Source organism: Loxodonta africana, chromosome 6 (genome assembly GCF_030014295.1).
Source record: "Loxodonta africana isolate mLoxAfr1 chromosome 6, mLoxAfr1.hap2, whole genome shotgun sequence".
NCBI classification, from domain to species: Eukaryota; Metazoa; Chordata; class Mammalia; order Proboscidea; family Elephantidae; genus Loxodonta; species Loxodonta africana.
Genome location: NC_087347.1, coordinates 81,121,974 through 81,138,874, shown reverse-complemented (window position 1 = coordinate 81,138,874; position 16,901 = coordinate 81,121,974). Strand labels below are relative to the sequence as shown.

Here is a 16,901-nt window from a genome sequence, read left to right as displayed (position 1 = left end):
TGAACACAACCGAACACTTCGAGCGACAGAGAAACAGGGTTGGGGGCTTGGGGGCCATGGTTTCAGGGGACATCTTGGTCAATTGGCATAACAAAGTTTGTTAAGAAAATGTTCTGCATCCCACTTTGGTGAGTGGCGTCTGGGGTCTTAAAAGCTAGCGAGTGGCCATCTAAGATGTGTCAATTGGTCCCAACCTACCTGGAACAAAGGAGAATGAAGAACACCAAAGACACAAGGAAAATATTAGCCCGAAAGACAAAAAGGTCCTCATAAACCAGAGACCCCATCAGCCTGAGACCAGAAGAACTAGATGGTGCCCAGCTACCACCAGTGACCACCCTGATGGAGCACAACAGACTATCCCTGACAGAGCAGGAGAAAAATGGGGTGCAGAACTCAAATTCACATAAAAAGACCAGACTTAATGATCTGACTGAGACTAGAGGAACTGCAGAAGACATGGCCCCCAGACTTTCTGTTAAAAAAAAAAAAAAGCTTTTTTTTTTTTTTTTTTTTTACCCAGCACTAAAACCATTCCTGAAGACACCTCTTCAGACAAAGATTAGACTGGACTATAAAACATGAAATGATACTCATGAAGAGTGTGCCTCTTAGTTCAAGTAGATACACGAGACTAACTGGGCAGCTCCTTTCCAGAGGTGAGACAAGAAGGCAGGAAGGGGTAGGAGCTGACTGAACGGACACCGGAAATCTGGGGTGGAAAAGGGGAGTGTGCTGTCACATTATAGAGATGGCAGCTAGGGTCACTAACAATATGTGTATAAATTTTTGTATGAGAAACAAATGAGCTGTAAACTTTCATCTAAAGCACAATGAAAAAAATTTTTTTAAATGGACTCAAGATACACCCTACACTAATCCTGCCTCATTTATATAACAAAGACAACCCATTCCCAAATGGATTATAACCACAAACATAGAAGTTAAGATTTACAACACATGTTTTGGGGGGACATAATTCAATTCATAACACCGTTGCACCATCCAGAGACTCTGCCCAGTGAGCTGGGGCACTCAATATTACAGAACAGAGAGATTAAGTAGGAGGGAGCTGTTGAGATGAATCTTGCTAACCAAGACTTGATGTTCTACGTGTGTTGTCAAGTCAGAAGCTTGATGAAGTTCATACAGGCAAGCCAAGAACTAATGTAAATAAGTTTAAATTCCACAGAAGTGACACAATAGGAAAGTTAACACTTCCTGTTTGTTAATGTAGGTTTATCTACCGTGGAGGATTGAGTATACATTAGGCAATTATATACTCGAATTCCTTAAAAATCAGTTCTTTACAGATATAAATAATCTACAAGTAGTAAATAAAAATTAACAGAAATGATAGCAACCAATCAAAGTAAGAGTGTAGTAATAGACATCACAGAAAAATGAAAACAATTTAATCGGTACACATATAAAGAAATACTAAGAAAAGATTAAACTGTAGATTATAAAGGAAAATGCCTATTTATGCAAGAATACAGATTTAAACTCAAATATCTCTGAAATATTTTTTAAAATATAATTAAGTAGCTTTTTAAATGTATTTCAAGAACCTTTTGTAGCATATTCCAAAATACGTTGTATTGTTTCCTATGTGGTGGTTTCTCTCTCTTTGAGGGCAAAGACCAGTTTTCAGTTTGCTTATACACTCAAGAGTCATACACTTTGCATTTTTTGGCCAGTAACAAATATTCTTATCTAAATGTCAGATTTTTCTTATGAAGATGAAAGAATGTCTATTGTTACCACAGTATTTGAACTGTGGAATGACTAAAATGTTGTTAAGATTAAAAAAGCAGGATAATAGTTACAATTAATGAAAACTATGAAGTAAAAATAGCCACATTCCATTTCAGCTCACTAATGCCTAGGATATTGGTGTTTGTTCATTCTGTTTCGTTTTTGACGATTTCCAGTTTTCCTAGATTCATACTTTGTACATTCCAAGTTCCGATTATTAATGGATGCTTGCAGCTGTTTCATCTCATTTTGAGTCTTGCCACATCAGCAAATGAAGGTACCGAAAGCTTTACTCCATCCACGTCATTAAGATGGACTCTACTTTGAGGAGGCAGCTCTTCCCCAGTCCTCTTTTGAGTGCCTTCCAACCTGGGGGGGCTCATGTATCAGACAGTGATCCGCTGCTATTGATAAGGTTTTCACTGGCTAATTATATTCAGAAGTAGACTGCCGGGTCCTTCTTCCTAGTCTGTCTTAGTCTGGAAGCTCAGGTGAAACCTGTCTGCCATGGGTGACCCTGCTGGTATCTGAATACCAGTGGCATAGCTTCCAGCATTACAGCAACACGCAAGCCCCCAGTACAACAAACTGATAGACATGTCATATAGCCTAATATCATATAGTCTGCTATGCCAAGAATGACAGCTTAAAGAGAAATGGTGTTGCATTCATTGTCAAAAAGAACATTTCAAGATCTATCTTGAACTACAACGCTGCCAGTGATAGGATAATATCCATACGCCTACAAAGAAGGACTGTTATTCAAATTTATGCACCAACCACTAAGGGCAAAGATGAAGAAATTGAAGATTTTTATCAGCTTCTGAGGGCTGAAATTGATAGAACCAGCAATCAGCATGCATTGGTAATTACTGGTGATTGGAACCCAAAAGTCGGAAACAAAGAATCGGTAGTTGGAAAATATGGCCTTGGTGATAGAAACAATGCCAGAGATCAAATAATAGAATTTTGCAGGACCAACAACTTCATTGCAAATACCTTCTTTCACCAACATAAACAGAGACTATACACGTGGACCTTGCCAGATGGAGCACACAGGAATCAAATCGACTACATCTGTGGAAAGAGACGATGGAAAAGCTCAATATCATCAGTCAGAACAAGGCCAAGAGCCAACTGTGGAACAGACTATCAATTACTCGTATGCAAGTTCAAGCTGAAACTGAAGAAAATCAGAGCAAGTCCCCAAGAGCTAAAATATAACCTTGAGTATATCCCACCTGAATTTAGAGACCATCTCAAGGACAGATTTGACACTTTGAACACTAATGACTGAAGACCAGACGAGTTGTGGAATAACATCAAGGACATAATCCATGAAGAAAGCAAGAGGCCATTGAAAAGACAGGAAAGAAAGAAAAGACCAAGTTGGATGTCAGAGGAGACTCTGAAACTTGCTGTTTAACATCAAGCAGCTAAAGCAAAAGGAAGAATTGATGAAGTAAAAGAACTGAACAGAAGATTTCAAAGGGCAGCTTGAGAAGACAAAGAAAAGTATTATAATGACATGTGCAAAGAGCTGGAGATAGAAAACCAAAAGAGAAGAACGCACTGAGCGTTTCTCAAGCTGAAAGAACTGAAGAAAAAAATCAAGCCTCGAATTGTAATCGTGAAGGATTTTATGGGGAAAATATAAAACAACGCAGGAAGCTCAAAAGAAGATGGAAGGAATATACAGAGTCATTATACCAAAAAGAATCAGCCAATATTCAATCATTTCAAGAGGTAGCATATGATCAGGAACCAATGGTACTTAAGAAAGGAAACCAAACTGCACTGAAGACATTAGCAAAAAACAAGGCTGCAGGAATTGACAGGATATCAATTGAGATGTTTCAACAAACTGGTGCAGTGCTAAAAGTGCTCACTCATCTATGCTAAGAAATACGGAAGACAGCTTCCTGGCCAGCCAACTGGAAGAGATCCATATTTATGCCTATTCCCAAGAAAGGTGATCCAAACAAATGCAGAAATTATCAAGCAATGTCATTAATATCACATGCAAGCAAAATTTTGCTGAAGATCATTCAAAAGCAGCTGCAGCAGTATATCGACAGGGAACTGCCAGAAATTCAGGCTGGATTCAGAAGAGGACGTGGAACCAGGGATATTATTGCTGATGTCAGAGGGACCCTGGCTGAAAGCAGAGAATACCAGAAGGATGTTTACCTCTGTTTTACTGACTATGCAAAGGCATTCAACTGTGTGGATCATAACAAATTATAGATAACATTGTGAAGAATGGGAATTCCAGAACACTTAATTGTGCTCATGAGGAACCTGTGCATAGATAAAGAGGCAATTGTTCAATAGAACAAGGGGATATACTGAGTGGTTTACAGTCAGAAAAGGTGTGTGTCAGGGTTGTATCCTTTCACCATACCTATTCAATCTGTATGCTGAGCAAATAATCTGAGAAGCTGGACTATATGAAGAACAGGGCATCGGGATTGGAGGAAGACTCATTAACAACCTGCTTTATTCAGATGACACAACCTTGCTTGCTGAAAGTGAAGAGGACTTGAAGCACTTACTGATGAACCTCAAAGACCACAGCCTTCAATATGGATTACACTTCAACACAAAGAAAATAAAAATCCTCACAACTGGACCAATAAACAACATCATGATAAACAGAGAAAAGATTGAAGTTGCCAAGGATTTCATTTTACTTGGATCCACAATCAACACCCATGGAAGCAGCAGTCAAGAAATCAAAAGATGCGTTGCATTGGGCAAATTTGCTGCAAAAGGCGTCTTTAAAGTGTTGAAAACCTTGACGATTAAGGTGTGCCTTGGTATTTTCAATCATATCATATGCATGTGAAAGCTGGACAATGAATAAGGAAGACTGAAGAAGCATTGACACCTTTGAACTGTGATGTTGGTGAAGAATATTGAATATACCATGGACTGCCAAAAGAAGGAACAAATCTTTCTTGGAAGAAGTACAACCAGAATGCTCCTTAGAAGCAAGGATGGTGAGACTGCGTCTTACATACTTTGAACATGTTGTCAGGAGGGATCAGCCCCTGGAAAAGGACATCATGCTTGGTAAAGTACAGGGTGAGCAGAAAAGAGGAAAACCCTCAACGAGATGGACTATCAAAGTGGCTATAACAATGGGCTCAAGCATAATAATGATTGTAAGGATGGCACAGGACTAGGCAGTGTTTCGTCGTGTTGTGCATAGGGTCGCTATGAGTTGGAATCAAATCGGCAGCACCTAACAACAACAACATGAAGAAAAAAATTGAAAATTAGAGTTAAAATATTTTCTGCATTTCAAACTTCCTTGATTAATCTACTATGGAGTTTCTACATTTATTACTGTGCCAGGATAAGTTCCTTAGCTCATAATTAGAGAAAACTTCTCTTTTTAAATGTATGTCAAAGAAGAAACATAATATGTGGTTAATAGTAAGAAGTGGAATACTGATTCGGGGTTTACTGTTGGATGAGATTAATTTAGAAAAGAAATATCCATAGAAGCAGAATAGTTATGCGTATGTGAGACGTGGTTGTCTACATGAGCTGTTACGCAGGAGGTATCACCTTGGGCAAAGGTTTGTGTGAGCTCCTTTGAGAACCAAATTTATTATTTCAGTTGTCGGTTGGTGAGAACTTGCCAGCACTGCCCCCTGCTCCTTGTCTTACCGAGAGCATGCTGACCTGACTATTTCATATCAAGCCCTTGTTCTTGGAACGTTCGTTAGGGTAATTGTGTTTGTAATCCCAGTAGCACAGTGCAGCACAACTTTATTTCCCAGATGATGGTTTTGCCGGTGCCCAAGAGTCAGGGTCATTATTTCAAGAACATATTTGCTGAGTCAGTGGTGATGACTTCCACTAAGATGCTAACACCTCTGAACAATAACCTCAAAACTGCCCATCACGACTCTAAAGATGACTTTAACCGATGGACATCTATAACTTTGGTCTTTTTCACATCAACCAAGCTAAAAGCTCTAACAACTGTAGTTCCTGATATTGGAACATTAAGAGTTCTAATTAAGAGCCTTTTGATTATTATCAGTATATTTAAAAGCCTAGCATTTTTGATGCCTTCATTTTCCTTCCTGTGACTTCTCTTTAAAAAAAAGAAAGAAAGAAAGAAAGGAAAATTATTTGATTCATGACCCCTTATTGATTATGGGGACGTATTGTTATCAGTTTCATTCTTACCAAGTGTAAAAAGAAGGGATTTTAGATGCTGGCTATACTAAGTCTCTTACTGGTTGCTTGGTGTTTCCAGATGACTAAGAATGGCACAGTGGAATCTGAAGAAGCTAGCACTCTCACAGTGGATGACATTTCTGACGATGACATTGATTTAGACAACACAGAGGTGGATGAGTACTTCTTTCTACAACCCCTGCCAACAAAAAAACGAAGGGCACTGCTGCGAGCTTCTGGAGTGAAGAAGATAGACGTGGAAGAGAAGCATGAGCTGAGAGCCATCCGCCTATCGCGAGAGGACTGTGGCTGCGACTGTCGAGTGTTCTGTGACCCAGAAACATGTACCTGCAGCCTCGCAGGCATTAAGTGTCAGGTAAGGATTTGGATTACAGGGAATCCAAGGACAAGCCATTATATGCCACCTCAAAAAGAGGCGTTCATGTTCCATATAATGAAGTTTCCCAAATGTAGAACAATTTTGGCAAGGTAAGATACTTAATCCGGAGACTATATGGCCCACAAAACCTGAAGTATTTACTCCTTGACTGTTTACACACACACACACAGAAAAAAAAGAAGAAATTACCAACCCCTGGACTAGATAACTGTAAGGTCCCCATCTATCTATAATAGTGGTGCTCCATGATTAATTAGGTGTTATTATTTTATGAGGTAACTTAGCTTTTTCAATAAGGAGATCCACTCAGGTAGATAAAGAGGAAAGGAACAGTTCTCATCAACTGGATGGAGCTTGAGATGGAGTCACAGAAAATAAATGCATAAGTAACAAAAAAGCTGCAGACACTGGCTCTGACATCTGCTGCTCCTTTTTGGTAGGACCAGGATGACTACTTGGGTCTGTTTTCTCCTGTGTAGCACAGGGAATTCCCTGGGCTGGGATAAGGTAGCAAGTAGGGCAGGCTCTTCTGTTGCCTGTACTCTGGTCTGCATACAGGTTATTTGTGGAGTCTGAAACAATGAGAACCTATCTTAAGAGTGCCCTTGGATTGCCCACAATTCTGTCACCTTAGTGGACAGGTCAGTCCACCCAACACTTGCTGATCCCAGTCACTGTATCCACAGAGCCCAGTAATTCAAATAGTTCTGGGACATTGATGAAATTAACATTCCCTTCCCTCAAGAAGCTCTTAGTGTAATAAAGTGGGGGAGTGAAGGGAGCCAGGACCTAAACACGAGTCCACCAGCCACAATTACGAATGTGCATACCCAGCACAGCTGTGTGGTGCACACACATGCACCCTGTGCTAAGGATCCAGAAGAATAAGTAAACCAATGAGAGAGGGCTATCAGGGTACATGATGTGAAAGTGGTGCCAATCTGGACAGCTTGGGCAGAGAAGTTCATTTTACAAGAGAACAGCAAGGGAAAGGAAAAGAGCATGACTAACACAGGGAATATCGTACAATTTAGATTTAAAATAGTAGGATGAAGGCAGTAGGTAAGTTTGCTTGTTTAAAGCTGGGCATGCGAGCTGGGATGCAGCAAAAGGAAAAGGAACTTGGGGAAAGGATAGAAGCATTGAAAAAATTGAAGCAAAATGGATGAATGGAAGATAGGGGAATGGAGAAAGAAGTAAAGAAAGCACTGGAGAGGTCAGTGAACTAAAAAACACACGTTTATGACCATACCAATTGCTGTCAAGTCAGTTCCAACTTACGGCGAACCCACTTGTGTTAGGATATTACTGCGCTCCATAGTTTCTCAATAACTGATTTTTCAGAAGTAGATCACCAGGCCTTTCTTTCAAGGTACCTCTGGTGGACTCAAACCTCCAGCCTTTCAGTGAGTGAACAAGTGTATTCACCATTTGCTCCACTCATGGACTCCACTTATAGTCATAACCCATTTTTATTTTGAATATAAAAAACCAAACCCGTTGCTGTTGAGTCAATTCTGACTCATAGCAATCCTACAGGACAGAGTAGAACTGCCCCATAGGGTTTCCAAGGGGCAGCTGCTGGATCTGAACTGCCGACTTTTTGGTTAGCAGCAGAGCTCTTAGCCACTGTACCACCGGGGCTCCATAATGGAGCACAAACTGTTTGCTCCACCCAGGGACCTCCTTCTCAATGTAGGTTTTTTAAAATTTAACATTTATGTTTTAAGTCTTCATTTCTCCTTTTCTTTTCCATTTGCACTTTGCATGCCATTTGCTCTGGCGTAGGTAGAATTAAGTAATCTCAGATTCAAAGGGGTTGGTGAAAGGTACTGGATTTTTACTTGGTTTGTAATAGTTCCTATGGGGCTAATCTGTGTTCTTACTTCCAAGGTGGATCGGATGTCTTTCCCATGTGGCTGCACTAAAGAAGGATGTAGTAACACAGCAGGTAGAATTGAATTTAATCCCATCCGTGTCCGGACTCACTTTTTGCACACAATAATGAAACTTGAACTGGAGAAAAACCGAGAGCAGCAAATCCCCGCGCTGAACGGCTGCCACGGTGAGATAAGTGCTCACAGTAGTGCCATGGGCCCCGTTGCTCACTCTGTAGAATATTCTATCGCAGACAATTTTGAGATTGAAACTGAACCCCAGGCTGCAGTGCTACACCTGCAGTCCGCTGAGGAATTAGATTGCCAGGGAGAGGAAGAGGAGGAGGAGGAGGATGGGAGCAGCTTCTGCAGCGGAGTCACCGATTCTAGCACACAAAGCTTGGCACCGAGCGAATCAGACGAGGAGGAGGAAGAGGAGGAGGAGGAAGAGGAGGAGGATGACGATGATGAGAAAGGAGACAGCTTTGTGGAAGGTTTGGGCACCCATGCTGAAGTTGTCCCTCTTCCTTCAGTCCTTTGTTATTCTGATGGCACTGCTGTTCACGAAAGCCACTCAAAAAACGCTTCTTTTTATGCCAACTCTTCAACTCTGTATTACCAAATAGATAGCCACATTCCAGGAACTCCTAACCAGATCTCAGAGAACTATCCTGAAAGAGATACTGTCAAAAACGGTACCCTCTCGCTGGTGCCTTACACCATGACCCCGGAGCAATTTGTTGACTATGCCCGACAAGCAGAAGAGGCCTACGGCACCTCCCACTACCCAGCCGCCAACCCCTCCGTAATTGTTTGCTGCTCCTCTTCAGAAAATGACAGCAGTGTGCCCTGCAATAGCTTATATCCTGAACACAGGTCCAATCATCCTCAAGTGGAATTTCACTCATACTTGAAAAGCCCCTCCCAGGAAGGGTTTGTCTCTACATTGAATGGTGACAGTCACATTGCAGAGCATCCTGCTGAAAATTCATTGAGCCTTGCAGAAAAGAGCAGATTGCACGAAGAGTGCATCAAATCACCCGTGGTGGAGACCGTCCCTGTTTAGTAGCTTAAGTTATTCTAGGACCACCTGCCCCCTATTTAAGGCAATGTATTTAATTGGATTTCCTGGGCTCATCATTCTTTAAACTGTGGACCAAGAAAACTTGGATTCTGGCTAATGTTCCAGACTGAATTTCATTTTTTTTCCTTTCTAGCTACATGACTGTGGCATTGCACAAATACAGTCTATATAAGGATTTTAAAAGATTTCAGACTGTTTTGATAGAAAATGCTAATTTTAAAAATGCATATCTCACAGTTGCCTACCTGTCAAACTGTGTGAAACCTGCCAAGCTGTGTAGATCAGCACTCCAAGTTTTGCATTATCGGGCCTGTGCAAGATTGTTAACTGAGACTGGGAAATAATAAGATTTAGAGTCCTAATTTTCGATATATCTGAAGATTACGGTGACTTTTTAATGTAAAAGTAATTATTGTAAGAAAAAGATTTAATTGTTCTATGTGTATTTTATTTATGGTAGTTTAGAAGTCACGTTTTGATGAAAATGAACAGCAGCATGTTCATTTAAGCTGAAGACGCATAGTACGACAGAGCATGCCCACATGGATTGCGTCGGGAATCCATTCACGTTTTTATGATCATGACTGATCAGATTTGCAGATACTTTCTTAAGGGTGAAATAGGCTTATTTTTGCTATTTTGGACAAATAATTGAGTCTATACGTGCAGGTCCTTACACAGTTTTCTCTGAAGTTAAGAGTTAGGACAACCCTCCCAGGAGGGTCTAGTTCAATGCCCTCCCACAGTTGACTCCAGAGATGGAGGTGAAGGAATTGCCTTTCTTTTTTAAATAGCATCATCTTGGTTCTTAGCTTGGACAGCACCTTTAAACTCTACCCCCCTACATCAAAATGCACTTTAGTGCCCCTTCATGGTACCTTGTGAGGGGTGGGGACTGAGAACTCTTTGAGATGAAAAATCTAAAAAACAGATCTGTAATTATTATAATGTTCATATAATTAACCTAGAGGAATCATCCAGTGATACTTTGTGAAGGAAAAAAAAAGACATATTTTCCTTCGCCACTCTGAGGACCTAACTCAGTAAAAGCAGAGGAGGCTGAGGAAACATGGAAGAGACACCACCTCAGCAACCAGCCTTTTCTACAACGTGATCAATCCATCTCTGAAAAATAAGTGTATAATGAGATTTCCATTTAGTGACTAGCCGATTGAAGGGGGGCCTCTACCCAAATACTCAACTAGGCCTTACTTTTCTGAAGCATTTTGATTTCTCTTGCCTGGGACGATTAGCAGAACAGTCTAGGATGCATTGAATATTTTCGAATTACCTCACGTTCTCTTATTAAAGGGGACAGATAGAAATAAAACATGCACTCCCCGTCTTAATTATCTGCACTTGGTTCACCAGAGGACTTCTAGGATCCCATTCTTCTGTAAACTAATTTAGGTAACTAAATAGTTTGCTCTACATTTTTTTTTTCCAATGCAATGACTATGCTAAATTTGTTTTGCATTTTTGACTTTCTATTGTTATATTACCTGCTTTTTGACTATTTGATTGTGGACATGCTCTGCTATTCCGTGACTGCGTCGCTACTTACTTTTTATGTCTTATACATTTGGATGTTTAGAAATACGAATATAGTGTAGATCCAAATTCCTTTTTAAAAAAAAAATAACACCCTTTTATTTAATTGAACCTAAAAATGCTTGATCTAGGGAAAGTCCTCCAGTGGAAAAGTTTCTGCTAGAATTTGATTTGGGGAAGACATGTTTACTTGGCAGCTCTTCCACTGTGCAGTTGGTTCCTGCCCCTTCTCTACCCTACTACTGGGCCAAATGTATAACCACATTTATATGAACATTAGAGGAGATTTGGGTTTATCCTCATGTAGGAAGTACTAATGAGGGCAGAGACTGTTCCTTTTGAATGATTAGCCCTTTGGGTTAGTCAGATTGTGGTTTTACCCAAATCTCTGTAGTTTATACTGTTTTATCTACAATTTATAGTTTTTAGTACCTGATCTCTAATTTTTATTTCCATATGGACACAATCTAAAGACCGTAGGCCCAAAGAGAAGATGACAAGAGGCTATCGTTCCTTCATTGAAGCACATAAAAGATTCATGTGTACTCTATCTGCTGGACCATCACAGGTTTTTGAAGTATCTATGCGGGAAGCACTCTGGGGTTTCTCCCAGAAGACAGAGGGTGGGGAGTAGGAAAGAGACCACTCTGGCTGGGGCAGCATCGAAGGGTGGAATGACAGTTCAGTCTCTGAAAGAACAGATATTTGGTTTAGCTCAGCTTTATTTGCAGCCTACTTGTTTATATTTGAGGAGCCCTGGTAGTCCAGTGGTTAAGTGCCCAGCTGCTAACTGAAAGGTCAGAGATTCAAACCCACCAGCCGCTCCACAGGAGAAAGATGTGGCAGTCTGCTTCCATAAAGATTACAACCTTGGAAACCCTACGGGGCAGTTCTACTCTGTCTTATAGGGTCACTATGAGTCAGAATCACTTTACGGCAACAGGTTTGTTTTTTGTTTACATGTGCCTAGATCACTTTTTGTTGCTTTGTTTCCAAAAGGATCCTTATCCTAAAAAGAGGCAAACAAAAATCAGAGCTTCTTCCATTACCTGTCCAACTGGGGTAGAAAGTCACTGCACTACTTAGAGTCATTAACCTTCCAACCACGACAGCTACTGTTCCAAATTTTCATATGCATAAGCTTACCTTTAATTGTCTCCCTCAAACTACACACACAGGCTGCCTATCAAAACACTCACACATACCTAACACACCCACATACACACTCATACACACACATTCATACAAGCATACCGCACACTGAAGAATAACAGATTTTAGGCAAAGGCCAGTAATGATGACTGGGTTTTTCCTATTCTAGAAACCATATGTGTTCTATGATTTGAAATTGCGGCCTAGGAAAGAGAATAATTTTTAAAACTATAGTTTGAAAATATTGGGTCAAAATTGAAAACAGTATTAATGATGGATTCATTTCATTGTTACTTTCTTTCCCAGGAAAGCTGAGAGAGCACAGCATTCCATCTGACTTTTTTTTTTTTTTCCATTAATAGCCTTTCTATTTTTTTTTTTTTTATTCATCAAAAACTGCCCACATGCCAGGAAGGCGCTACAGTTATTCCCAGCTTTTCAAAATGGGGATCAAGCTAGATGCAGACAGTTGGGATACTTAAGGTCTTTATATCAAGACAATAACCTGACCTGCAGCTGTTGTGTTGCCCCCATAGTATATCCAAACAAATTATAATCTCTTTTGACACACAGCTTTTTAGTCATTCACTGTCAGTTGCAAAGCTTCATCCTCCAGTCCGTGTTATTTTAGCACCAGCCCTATACCTTTTAATGGGGCTTAATTCTCATTTATAATCCAGGCCGAATTAATTTGCAAGTCAAGTGGTTGGAGCAGCTTGCATCTCTTTTGTCATTCTCAGTTTCCTTTGGGAGAAAGAAGTCAATGAAAGAGATTTACTTAAGTCCCCCCACATCTCTTGATCATTGATTATTAAGACATAAGTAAAATCCATTTGTCTTATGTCTATTAGTTAATTGAATGATATAGTCACTTTTTGAAAACCAGTTGTTTCTTTGTGGTGGAACTATATATTTTCCCAGTATGCCAGCCACATATGAAATGTAAAATTCATATTTATTAGAATGATAGATTCTTCACAATCATATATGACCCACCAACAATGTTCCCACACAAAAAAATAATTGAGTGTTACAGAAACACTGGCTGCATATTAACTAAGAAACAAAGGGATTATGTTCTTTAAAATTTTACACTCGGTAGCAGATGACTTCTAGGCAAAATTCTGGTGTGGTTATGATTAAATGGAAAATATGTCATGATTTATTTCCAACAAATTGGCATATTACTGTTTTTAAATTTAGGATGTTATTAGGTAAGTTTATAGCCCTGAGTCTTGATATTTAGAATTTATTAAATATCAGTTCTTTCAAGAAATTTATTGACTACCTGCTGTGTTAGAGGAACTGTCTTAGACGGTCAAAAGAAGAGGGGGAATCCTACCAGTTCTAAGAGATGATGATGATGGTGGTGGTGGTGAAGGGTGCCATGCAATAACTGAGCAAGCCTCATTTAAACCCTTTGAATATGTGATTCTATAAAGTGAAATTAGAAAAACTTAAATCAATTCTTGTCTAATTATATGGAAGCTGCAACTGAAATGAGGTTTCCTTTTTCTAAAGTAATAGAACTCACTGGACCCTCCTTCATCCTCACTCCCTAGCTGAAATTTATGAATTAAATCAGAACTTAACTAGAAGGACTGAGTCAAATAAAAAGAGATTTTCACCTAATTGCCTCTTCAGCATTACACCTACATAAAATAAAAAAAAAAAATAGGTGATGCTAAATTAAGCAGCAAACTCCTACCAGATACTCTCAGAGGCAGATTTGACTCATGAACAACCCAGGAAACCATTGAAACAACAATGTGGAACACAATCTCTCTTACTTCCGATCATAAAAAGCCTCTCAAAATAGCAAAACCCTTGTCCAAAGTTCCAAAGGCATAACCCTACAGCAGGTAGAAAAGAAAAAAGTCATTCTACACCCTCACCTTTGGCTGGGGTTACATACCATCAAATTAGCAGGTGGAGAACTGATATTCCCAGAGGTCAACAGGAGATTTCCTTTTTAAAAGATGGCAAGAAGCCCTTCATTTCTCAAAAAAATAATATTTCTCTTTAAATGGCGTCTGCTCCTTATTCCCTCACGAAGCCTACAGTCTTAGTTTATAGTGCCATTGTTATAGTCAGTGTATAAAATCCTAACTTTAAATGAAAAGCACCTTTGTACTTTTCGAGGCAACACGACCGTAAATTGAAGTTGTCTGCTGTATCGTTTGTGACCAACGCCTAAAGCTTAAAGCCTTGATCATTATTAAGTTCTAATACAAATTTGCAACTTCTGATTGCATTGCTTTTTCTGAGATCTGCTACTTGTGCTAGAGTAACTTAAATGCCTAAACCAAAATGCCACAGCTTTATACAGATAGCACAGCTCATCGAATATTTTCTGTTGCATCAAAGAACTTAATTGGCTTAATTGAACTGAATATCAGCAATTTGAAAACTCACTGGAATTACGGAAGCATGAGGGTGAGAGTGAGGGTGGAGTGTAAGTTTAATAAGTAGTGTCTAGGAACCATTGAAGGGTTCAGCAGAGCCGGGCTAGGTCTTACACTACAAAACTAGAATCTCAAACAGGCTGAAATATAGAAAAGGCAGTTAAACATGGACAGTCTAATGGCCCACTTGGTGCTCACATCTGCTGCCCAACATTCACATCGTCTACCTTTTACTGTCTATAAATCATTAGATTCTTTAAAAAATAAAAACAGAACTGCGACATGCCAGAAGAACTATTTTTAAGAAATTTTCAACACATTTTATATGAAAATGATGATAGATGACTGGCATTCTTGTCAAAAATAAGGAATATGGAAATAAAAGAGCTCTTCTTTAATATTTTATCTGCCAAATCCATAAATTCAATGTGACTGTTTTAAAAACAGTTAACTTCTTGGTTTTACTTGACTACTCACATGGTATTTCAAGCTAGTTTTGTGGAGTACTCGTTAGACCATGAGACACTCTTCCTAACCAATGCAGGCATTTGGTTTTGTTTTTCTTACCAGAAATTCAAACTCAAAAGCTTGATATGATTTGGGTTTCACTGATGTCTTGGGGTTTGTCTGAGTTGGTGCTGTCTAGTAAATGGCATGTCTTTGATTTCATATCCTGAGAGTGGTGATTCAACAGAATTACGGAAAGGAGAAGGATGCATACAACCAGATTCAAAGTCTAAATCAGTATGTCTTATTTTCTTTTTTATACGCAGATTTTTGTAATTTGTTACTGTATAGCCTGTTAATAAATACAGGCCCTTATTACATTCATGGAAAATGAATTAATTTCAGAGATTAAAGTTACTTTGTGACGACTTTCTTTTGCTTGTGATAAATATATCACTATTTACAGGGTAGTTATTATTTATAAAAAAAAACTTGCTTATAATTCAAGTAAAGTCATCTCTACTGTGTCATTTTATCTCAGCTCTCATAAAAGTTTCTGGGGAGTAAAGCTTCAAAGGAATATGATGGAATTTATTTTAGATAATATTTGTATGCTAATGATGTAATTCCTTTCTTGCATTACACCTTAACGTGCTGACAGTCAAGTCAGCTCAATTTTAGTGACATGGGTGAAGCCATTTAAACATTTTAAAGATAACTGGTACTGATTAGAAGAAGCTAAGAGAAGACAAATTTATGGTAGAAGTTAGCCTTGCCTTTGTCTAAGTTAATTTATGTAACCTGGTTGAATGACTTTTGTTGTAATTTTGAAATAGCTTCTTTGTTGGGTATACCTTTCCTTTCTTTTTTGGCTTTCTTCCAATATTTTTATCTGGCTTGTGATTATCTTTAAAATTATCTGTTAATGAGAATTTGGAAGGAAGTTGGTTTAGAAAATGTCTCTGTAAAAATTATCTAGGACCTTCTATCACCAGACTCTTTATCACATCCTGACGCTTCCCTGGCTAAGACCACATACACCGTTGTCAAGGATGTGGCCTTCTAATATTGTTTTATTGTTATCTCTACATAGGAGACATACAAAATAGGAATATGAAATTTCTAATTTAGTAGCACATTTGACCCAGTTTTGTTTTGCTCTTCCTTTTTATGTTGGCCACCAAATTTTTGCCCTTAGTTATTAAGAAAGCCACTCATCTCTAAATTCAAAGATGCTTATTCCATGTTACAATTTTCTTTTAATATGAAAAAGAAGGAAAGAATGAAATAAAATCTAAATCTGAATTCTCCTAAAGAGGAAAAACCTAATCTCTGAACCTAGAAAATGAGTTGCCTGAGTTTTTTTAAAAAATTATTTATTTAGCGTTGATCCTCGTGTAACTTAATGGTATCTAAATGATACCTGAACATCATAAATTTTAAAATTTAGTAGTTGGCAAAACCATTTTCTTTGTACTATAATCAAATAGAGTCCACTGCCAAAGGTTACTGTCTGGACTCAAAGGAGGATCTCAGAATAGCTTAAGCTTTTCAAAGATATTCACAATGGCCAACTGTGTGTAAATAATGGAAAGTTTGAGATGCTTCTGTATTCTTCAAATTTTCTAGTCCTAAGACTAGAAAAGATCTCCAGAGGTCATCTGGCTCATCCATCTACCTCCAGGGAGGACTGTCGCTCAGGCGTACCCAACAGGGTAGATACTCATCTATTCTTAACATCTCTAGGGAAGGTGGTTTCCTTGGCAACCCAATCCAGTTTTCTTAGGTTTTTCTCACAGTAAGAAAATATCTTGGCTGGTCTTTGTGGGTTAAGCACCTGGCAACAGTTGTGGTAATTTGGGCCGTTGTACTGGGAGACTCAAGGAAAGTTGGGTTCCCTACATTTGATGATTATTACATTTGATGATTCCACAAGCCTTCCGCAAAATCAGATCTTTTAGTAAAGATGTGAGTATTGACACATGCTGAGCAACAACAGAATGCTGCTGTCAACCAATGTGGCTGTGGTT

At 39.0% G+C, this 16,901-nt stretch overlaps 1 protein-coding gene across 1 annotated transcript in view; it reads left to right on the top strand.

The window, feature by feature from the left end:
• CSRNP3 (cysteine and serine rich nuclear protein 3) overlaps positions 1 to 9,356 on the top strand; it is an 81,820-nt gene extending 72,464 nt beyond the window's left edge. Inside the window, exons 3-4 of the mRNA XM_010602861.3 lie at positions 6,035 to 6,331; positions 8,249 to 9,356. Of these exons, the coding sequence (XP_010601163.1) occupies positions 6,035 to 6,331; positions 8,249 to 9,298 (1,347 nt within the window). The 3' untranslated portion in view covers positions 9,299 to 9,356. The remainder of the gene's footprint in view (positions 1 to 6,034; positions 6,332 to 8,248) is intronic.
• The last annotated feature ends 7,545 nt before the right edge of the window (positions 9,357 to 16,901 follow it).